The sequence below is a fragment of the Conger conger genome, chromosome 7, assembly GCF_963514075.1.
Source record: "Conger conger chromosome 7, fConCon1.1, whole genome shotgun sequence".
In the NCBI taxonomy this organism is placed as follows: Eukaryota; Metazoa; Chordata; class Actinopteri; order Anguilliformes; family Congridae; genus Conger; species Conger conger.
The window spans coordinates 56,917,827-56,927,155 of record NC_083766.1 but is presented as its reverse complement, the minus strand read 5'-3'; the positions used below and the strand labels follow the sequence as shown (position 1 = coordinate 56,927,155).

General features: G+C 45.7%; 1 protein-coding gene across 1 annotated transcript; it reads left to right on the top strand.

Annotated features, from left to right (window-relative positions):
- The first annotated feature begins 533 nt into the window (after positions 1–533).
- On the top strand, positions 534–8,415 carry sod1 (superoxide dismutase 1, soluble). The gene is made up of 5 exons (XM_061247807.1): positions 534–731; positions 3,837–3,933; positions 5,370–5,439; positions 6,957–7,074; positions 7,968–8,415. Exons 1-5 carry the CDS (start codon positions 648–650, stop codon positions 8,073–8,075), a joined length of 477 nt encoding a protein of 158 aa, XP_061103791.1. The 5' UTR covers positions 534–647; the 3' UTR covers positions 8,076–8,415.
- Positions 8,416–9,329: the final 914 nt, after the last annotated feature.

Here is a 9,329-nt window from a genome sequence, read left to right as displayed (position 1 = left end):
GTAATTTATACATTCATATGTGCCAGAATTGTGAATCTGACTGAAGAGTTAGATTAGTCCGATATACCGTAGACTGCAACTGCCACATTCTACAGTGTTCTGCCGGTTCGTTACCAGAACCGGAACAGCGAGTAAAGATGCAAGTGAGGCTCTACACCTGTGCATTATTAGTTTATTGTTTGTGGCTATACATGCGGAAAAAAAGCACAAAACGACTGATCAAATGAATGACTCGAGTACATCAATTATTTTGAAAGCTGTAATGAAATCCAGAAACAGACATAGAGCCCTTGTTATACACCTCTGACATATTTATTTCAAATACAGATAAACTTTAAATTAAACTGCTCCGTCTCAGTAAACAGCCGATAAATTCAAGCCTGTACGAACCCCCACCGACTATTGGTTAGGTGACTCGCGTATTTCAGAGATATTTTTAAAGATCTTTCCGAATCTATGATCAAATGCCTTATCTAAAACTGCATGATGTTTGGTCACATTCTGAAGTCGACTGAGTGTGCGCACTGCGGGCGGAGCAAGAAAATCTCCAGTCTGATTGGACGCACGTTTGAAGGCTGTCTTCCCGTGCAGCGATATCGTTCCTGGAGTTACTGTACTGCGTTTTCTTCGTCGACAGCGTTACTAAAATGCAAGCAAAAATGGCACTGAAGGCTGTTTGCGTCCTTAAAGGTACTGGGGAAGTTACCGGGAATGTGTTCTTCGAGCAAGGGGTAAGGCTGAGATGCATTTTAATTGAAGCAGTTTATCTTTGCTAACGTTATATTTTCCTTGCAGGCCTCTACTACGGTTATCGGTAGCTTGCAGAACTCCTCGCTAGCTCGCCTAATTTTCCCACTTCATCATGCCAAATGTAGCTTCATAACCTCTGCCAATTCATGGTTTAACGTTTATCTGAAGTCGTGGTAAATTAATCCCGAAATTTGACATGCAGTGTATGCAAACTATTTCGGTTGTTTTTTGGGGTTTTTTTCTTCAGATCAGTTTCTGACTCGTTTCAAATAACTTGTTGGCGAACGTTAGCTCCTACCACCACGACATTCATTTAACGTCATCAAGACAAGATTAATGTTCAGCTGGTTCAGCTTTGGCCAGATCGGTTGGTGTGCCATGTGCAGCGACCTTTGGACAACGCGAGGAAGTGGTCTTGCTAATGCCCCCGCCCCCATCTCTGCAACTTGTATTAAATTTCTGTTTTGTAGACTAATTGAAATCGTTAGCCAACGTTAACTAGTGTTATCGTTCATTTGTTGCAAGTTAGCTAGCTTGCTATCCCGCGCAATGTTTTGGCTGAAAACGACATGAGGTTAACGGTATTTCGCTAGAGCCAACTTCTCTTGCTGTGCGGGGCTTGCTGTCCAGCTAACGTTAATGACTTCGTTAGCGATGTAGTTTTGGACCATATTCAAATTAAGATGCGCATTCACACAACTACAACCTGTAGCCTACTTGCGTCGCGTTCTGGTTATATTTTGCTGAGTCATTATTGGTTGGCCTCAAGTGACGTTTATTTAACTCCTTGACAAGACAATATTTAGCCAAGTCATTATGACATGGGAGTCTGTTGCTTAACCGCTAACAGGAGTTGTCTTTACACAAGTTACGTTAATTAAAACCGTGAGGATACAATTTGAACTTAGTACATGCTACCTTGTTACCTGCACGCAGTTGCTGCCAATTGTTAAGGTTAAATGCAGCTCGATGACCAGACTAAACCTGTCGTTCAGGAAAAGCACAGTAGAACTTTTTTTTTTTTGTTCGCGAATGAACTGTATGACTTAGTATTTAACCCGCATATTTGCGGAGCGCCATTACGTCTGCAGACGTGTAAACTTTATGTAATATGTAGCTAGCAACCCAACAATTATTACATGGGTGTGTTTTTCAGTTGCAAGTTAATCCACAAGTCGATTACATTTTGGAAACTGACGACAGATTTTTAAAGCCGTTGTTTTCGTTCTAACATTTCAAATCTGTGCCAAGAATGCAAGTTATGTGTCACGAAGGTTGGTAGGTTATTACCACGTTCAATCCATCTTCTTTCTAAGGACAAAATTCGACCTCGTCCCAACGTCATTGGTTCATGACCACAGCGCAAATCCGTCCCACCCGACTTCCCAAACTGTGCGTAAATGCATTTAGTTCTGATAATTTGTTCCCTTCCGTGGTGAATTCCAAGATCAGGGATGGGCAAGGCGGCCGTATCTGTTTCTGGATTTCAGACCAACTTCTGCTCTTCATTATTTAATTAGCCCAGTCATTTCCATGCATGATCTGTCATTTTTGCCACAATCCGTTATATAAACTGCACCTGATAAATGTTCTTGTCTTGTAGCATTTTATTATGGTCTAATTTACGAGCGAATCGGCCATGGTGCATACGGCTAATTGGCTGATTGAGCTATGGTAACTGGTGGCAGCAAAATCGTGCATACACACCGGCCCTCCAGAACTAGTCATTCATTCATTATCCTAACCCGCTTATCCTGAACAGGGTCGCATGGGGGCTGGAGACTATCCCAGCATACATTGGGCGAAAGGCAGGAATACACCCTGGACAGGTCGCCAGTCCATCGCAGGGCACACACACCATTCACTCACACTCATACCTATGGGCAATTTAGACTCTCCAATCAGCCTAACCTGCATGTCTTTGGACTGTGGGAGGAAACCGAAGTACCCGGAGGAAACTCACGCAGACACGGGGAGAACATGCAAACTCCACACAGAGAGGCCCCGGCCGATGGGGATTCGAACCCAGGACCTCCTTGCTGTTTATTTATTCACATTTTGGGTACAATTCTTGACACACTTGACAAATGACTGGGCTGTTCTTGTGTCCCTGAGTGAGAACATTTTACAGTGGTCTGAAGTTATGGCTAAACCAAAGTTGGTAACTGGCTAACTGATGTAAACCATGACCAATGCAACCCTGATCTAACGGATGGTGATTTATTGTAGTTTTCCGAGGAGTCTATCCATATCCAACACTGAACAGTTCTGAACCGATTGTTTGCTTAATAAACCACACCCAAGGCAATGCTCATAGCTTTCACCTCCACCTGTTGAATTCCTGGGTTCCTGGGACTGATTATAGTGTTTGAATACAAAAGTGGTAGAACTGCATTCCTGTTGGGCTATAATATCTGTGAATGGTTTTTATTCCTATTGTTTCCCTGAATTACCCATGCTCGATTACCCTGCTGATTGTTTTACACCAGGGACAGTCAAATCTGGTTCCAGAATCCGGCCCTGATGTTTGTTCTGTCCTAGTAATTAACTGAACAGTTAGTGCTGATGATTGGCCCGACTGTCTTCACACCTGACTCCCAACACTATACAACTGAAGTTAAACTGAATTTACTATAGGGATACAAGATTAGTCTTCACAAGCTTATCTAAATGTAGGTGAAATATCAGATTGGCTACATGCTGGAGGGATAAATTGGATAAAGATTGGATCAGATTGCATAGTCCTGGAGGGCTGGCCTCTGCTGGTTTTTGTTACAACCAATTACATTATTTTTCTGACGGCTCTGAACTATACTCACCCGTGGACGTCAGGACAGTAAAATCTTCACGATACACTGTCACTGGTGCTTATACTAATGTAAGATCAAGATACAATTGAGCTGATTGAATAATTAAGAGCAGAAGTTTGCACAGAATCCTGAAACAGACCACCCTTTGGCTTAATGGTTGAGCTGACTGGAGTTGTCATGAAATCCAGAAGTGGACCAGCTCCCAGTAGAGCTGGATTCCCCACAGCTGCTTTGACGCACACAGTGGCACTGACTGCACGGCTCTGTTTCCGCCAGGCTGACGTGGATCCGGTCAAGTTGACGGGAAAGATCTCCGGTCTCACCCCGGGAGAGCACGGCTTCCACGTCCACGTGTTCGGGGACAACACGAACGGTGAGCCTTCCTCCTCCCGCCTCTTCACAGCTGTGGTCTCCCACCCTGGTCCTGGAGAGCCGAGAGAGTTCTGGTTTTCATTTGTTACGCCTCACTTAATCATCTAGAGCAGATGATTACACACTCTCCTCGCCTGGTCAGCTGGGTCTCAACAGGGTGCTGATTTTAAGGTGAAAGTAAAAACCAGCCCCTGCACCTCTCCAGGACCAGGGTTGGAGACCTGCACTCACTGGCCGTGTCTGAAACCGCCTTCTAACTAATGTGTCCTCAAAAATACATACTGTCCACTAAACATACTGCCTACTTGTGTTCATACGCAGTGTGCTCCCGAATGCACTGTGAGTACACTAGATGTGAGAGTTGTTAAGTAGGAGTGTACTCAATGGAGTGTACTTGAATTGACATATTTCTGGGGTTTTGGTTACCGTATTGTCTCAGACTTTTTCGGGAAGTAAATCATACTTTTTAGGAGAGGAAGAGGCAGGGCCATCATTTGGTCCAATAACAGAACGGGTGGAGGATTGTTAGTGCAGGGGCAGCGTCTTAACCTCCTAAGACCTGGCGTGCACATGCGTGGAATCCACATTTTGGGCTGTACAACCATAATACTTGGGAATTCAGACCAAGAGTCCACATATGTGGACATCATTTTTCTCAAAAACTACATCATGTCAAAAGATGATGCTTAGTTTTTATACTTATCAGGTCCCAATAAGCCCAAATAGCAAAGAGAAATTAAAAATGCATACCAAAAAAGAGTGCGGGTCTTAGGAGGTTAAGACATTTCCGCCACGCTGTTTGGAAATGGGACACAGGTCACACAATAAAGGCCCACACTCAGCAAAACCCTGGAAATGCCTACATCGTCAGTGCTACATTTAGAGAAACCTTTTGCCTACTTAACATCTTTATCATCCAGTGTACTGAATTTATGCACGCAAAAGTAAGCAAATAAGCCGTTTTGGATATGGCCACTGTCTCAGCCTGTCTCCCCCTGCTACACAGTTTTAAGAAATGCTTCCTGGAGTGGGTGGAGTCAGTGTCCATCTATGCAAATGAATTTGTACAGTGCAGCTGTGCCCGACTTACGAAACTCGGGTTGGACAGTGAAAGAAGGCACCACAGATTACGAGTCAGGATTCCGCAATTATGTGGCCCTTTTCTCTTCCTTGAACTGGAGTGCACACAGATCTTTTGGTTTTGTTTTCAAGCGCAAATGTACCACTTCTCATCCTGTGGTTTGTATCCTTGTTTCCTTCTGCTGTGCATGGTCCCATCTGCCCATTCACTCCTCCCAACATCCTGCTTCCGCCAGTGTCAGGAAACGCACGCTTGTTTAACCTCTTCAGACCTGAATTATGTTTCAGGGATGGGAAGATACAGATTTGTCATTGGTTCTTGGAGAGGCTGATTGAGGAATGATTTCTGTTTCCCAGGGTGCATCAGTGCCGGCCCCCACTTCAACCCGCACGGCAAGACCCACGGTGGGCCCACAGATGAGATCAGGTGAGGGAGGGAGGGAGGGGGGGGGCGTCAGCTGCTTGTGACTAGTAGGGGGTAGGGGCGCAAAAGCCGCCAAATCCGCTTGTTGTCATGACGACGATTCGAAATTTTCACGGGCTTATCTGTTCCAGACTGGGGGGTTGGGGGTTCCTGCAGGACCCACAGTGTCAGTAGCACAGCCACTCTGCCTTATTCATGTTGTCATGGCTGTTTGTGGCTGGGCCATCTTCTGGTTTTTACCCCTTCAAAATAAAAGCATTTAAGAGACGGGTGTGACTGTGCTGGTAGAGTTTTTCTGCAGTGGCCACATCAGACAGCAGTTTCTGGATAAGTAATCTACTTCCAATAATACCCACACAAGGGTAAAAGCAGGAAAAAGCTGTTCATTGTAACATCGGAACTGTAATTCAAATGAAACGTAGAGCAGCACTTTGCATTGTTTGGGTGAACACTGTGAGCGGTGTGTGCACCCGATGAATGTCTTACTGTGTTTGTTGAATTCCCTGGCAGCTCTCCTCAGTGTTATTTGCTTAGACGAGCTTTCAGACTCAGAGAGAGGGAGTTTGTGATCTGTAACGGTAAACCAGTGGTCTCAGTCTCATTGCCATGGAGGGCCATGTCGTGTGTATGAAGGTTTTCATTCCAACCCGTTAATGCTGCCTCAATTTATTCCGATTACACATTCAGCCATATCCGTGTAGCTGCATTAAAGCGCAGAATGTAAGCAAGGGGTGTTATTTAGACAACACATGGCACATTTAACTTTTTATACATTATGTGCAAACCTACGTCCATAATTTAGCACATAATTAAACTAATGATATGATCTGAGGCTGGAATAAACTCCAGAGTCAGCAAACTCCAGGGTCCCGACAAAATGTAGAAAAAAATGTTAATTTAAACCGAAACAGTGGCACATTGAACCATGTCGCAAACCACAGTACAGTTTGCTCCTATAGCGTCTGAGAAGGGGTTCTCCGATTTTTAAAGCATAAACCTACGTCCTTATTGATTTGGGCCACGCCCCCTACACACCCACCAAACCGGAGTAATCATACCTCCAAGCCTGTTGCAAAACATTGCGCACCGTTGGAAGGAAACGTATGGTGTAACCCGAAAACCGCTGCAAATTTTTTTCTGATTGAACGTGCCCCTGTGTATTACATTACATTACATTTACATTATTGCCATTTGGCTGACGCTCTTATCCACAGCGACGTACAGTTGATTAGACTAAGCAGGAGACAATCCTCCCCTGGAGCAATGCAGGGTTAAGGGCCTTGCTCAAGGGCCCAACGGCTGTGCAGATCTTATTATGGCTACACCGGGATTAGAACCACCGACCTTGCGGGTCCCAGCCATTTACCTTAACCGCTACGCTACAGGCCGGCCGCCCTATATGTGTACACAGGGTCCTCCATGGAGCGTGAGACCACTGCAGTGAACTGTGTACACAGTGTGATGTCATTGTGTGTGATGGTGATGTCATTGTCATTGAGTGTGATGTCATAAACCCGTAGGCATGTGGGAGACCTGGGGAACGTGACCGCGGACGCCGACGGCGTGGCCAACATCACCATCGTGGACAAGATGTTGACGCTGACCGGCCCCCTGTCCATCATCGGGAGGACCATGGTGGTGAGGAAACCTGGCCCCCTTTCTACTCCTGCTTTTAATCCTCTGAGCCAGGGGTGTCAAACTGAATTCCCAGGGGGCCGAAGTGTCTGCAGGTTTTTGTGGTTTCCTTTCAATCACCTGTCAGTTAAGGCCCCGAGAACAAGGTGTGTAGATTCCTTAGCCAATCAATGACTTAAATGAAACGGGTTCTGAAAACAACCCAAAAACCAGCAGACGCTGCAGCCCTCCAGGACTGGAGTTTGGCACCTGTGCTCTAAACCTTTGAGGCTGTCGTGTGCAACTCCGGGCTGACCTCGTGTTTCTGCGCTTCATTTAAGTCTGTGATTGGCTCAAGAGTCACACCTTGTTTCCAAGGCCTGAAATGGCTGCTGATTTAAAGCAAGCCACAGAAACCTGTAGACCAGGGGGTTCAACAGATCTGGCCCTCATCCAAATCCTGGTTTTCTTTTCTCCCATGTTTATTACTTATACTGATTTGACAGACTGGCTTTACACCTGACTCCCAGGTAAAGGGAGGGTGAACAAACCTGACTCCCAGGTAAAGGGAGTGTGAACACACCTGACTCCCAGGTAAAGGGAGGGTGAACACACCTGACTCCCAGGTAAAGGGAGGCTGAACACACCTGACTCCCAGGTAAAGGGAGGGTGATCACACCTGACTCCCAGGTAAAGGGAGGGTGGTAAAGTGGTAGTTCTCCTTCCTCGAGGACTGTGAGTTACGGAACCCTACTGTGGGCACTTCATCCCTCCAGGACTGCAGTTTGACACACTGCCCGAAGCTGACGCGAACTCTGCCGGAGAATCGTATCTTGATCTGAAAATGGCTCGCATTGTTATGCTGAATGGCCTGTTCATCGTCGTTATAGTTCATCGGTTTTCCCCGTCTGTTGCAGATCCACGAGAAGGTCGACGACCTGGGCAAAGGTGGCAATGACGAGAGCCTGAAAACCGGCAACGCTGGCAGCCGATTGGCCTGCGGGGTGATTGGCATCACTCAGTAGCCCCCCCCCCCCCCCCCCCCACCACCCCCGTGTAACTGGAACCACTGTAGTGTAGGTGACCAGTAATGTCCCACGAGCATCGGGAAGCTCTCAAAGATAGTTTTATTTTTGCAAATATTACTATGGAGAAACCAGTGTGTGTAAAGCTTAGCTCCTGCGTCCCATTTTGAACCAAAAAAAAGAAAAAAAAAAAAAGAAGAAAGACGTTTCCAGAGTGTTGGCCTGTAATGTGTGTGTATATATCGGTCTGCTGTCTTTGTCACTGCGCACAGTAAAGGGTGTTCGGGGAGTTGGATTCTGTTCACGTGGTCTCTTCACCAAATAAAACAGTCGCTGGAAACGTGGGCTCGTATGTGATGTGTTCTTTTTTGTGATGTGATGTGATGTGCGTGCGTGCGTACGTGCGTTCGTGCGTTCGCGAGCTTTGAGTCAGTTGTGAACTGAGCAAGCTGTTTTTGTACGAGTAGTACTGCCGATTTGACACTTGGTGGCACAATTTATCTTTGCTGGCTTTACTGTCTGGTAGTAGTACACTTACAGCACACTAGAGGGCGACGAACGGACGTTTCTTCCCCATTCTCTCGGCTTTTTTTCCACTAACCACATATGGGTATGGACTTTGCTAATAGGTGTTTGATTTAAATGACAGAATAAAATCACACTGTTATGGTATAGTGCTAAAAATGATAAAAGGAAGAAGTGCATATTTAATTGGAACGATATGGGCAAAACCTAAACGGAAGTTAAATGACGCGTTTTGCTGACGGCCACCACTGCAGGCAATTCCGTCTCTACTGCTAAAATGTTTTAAGTGTTCTGGTCTGCTGATGTTCTTTGTTCAACTCCCCAGTTGTGTAGAGTGATTCCTTGTGACAGACTGACCAAAACTGCCGTTACACTTGGACTGTGTCTCAAATCCAAATAGTTTTCGTGGTATTCAGGTGGAACATGCATACAATTGATGGCTTGGACGTTACACTTTCCTATATCTTAATGTAATGGATTCGCACTGGAAACAAGGCAGCGTGAATTTGACCGTTTTAATTACTTATTCTAGTTGAAGGTCTGTAAGTCCACTGTTCGCAAATGATTGCGCCTTGTGCACGCCGGTGCGTATTTGCGTTACCTGTTTTCTATCAGCTCGCAAATAGCCTGTTTTAATGGAGTGAGTGACACATTGGCTCTCTGTAGAGCAGGGTTACACAACTCCGGTCCTGCAGGGCCAACCACTTACCTTAATTTATTTTTCTGACG

What these genes read in the sequence shown, in the direction of transcription:
- sod1 (XM_061247807.1), top strand. Translation starts at nt 648, where the DNA reads ATGCAAGCAAAAATGGCACTGAAGGCTGTTTGCGTCCTTAAAGGTACT. An exon ending in GGGCCCACAGATGAGATCAG is followed by an intron (nt 5,440 to 6,956) that starts GTGAGGGAGGGA and finishes ATAAACCCGTAG; the next exon opens with GCATGTGGGAGACCTGGGGA. An exon ending in TCATCGGGAGGACCATGGTG is followed by an intron (nt 7,075 to 7,967) that starts GTGAGGAAACCT and finishes CGTCTGTTGCAG; the next exon opens with ATCCACGAGAAGGTCGACGA.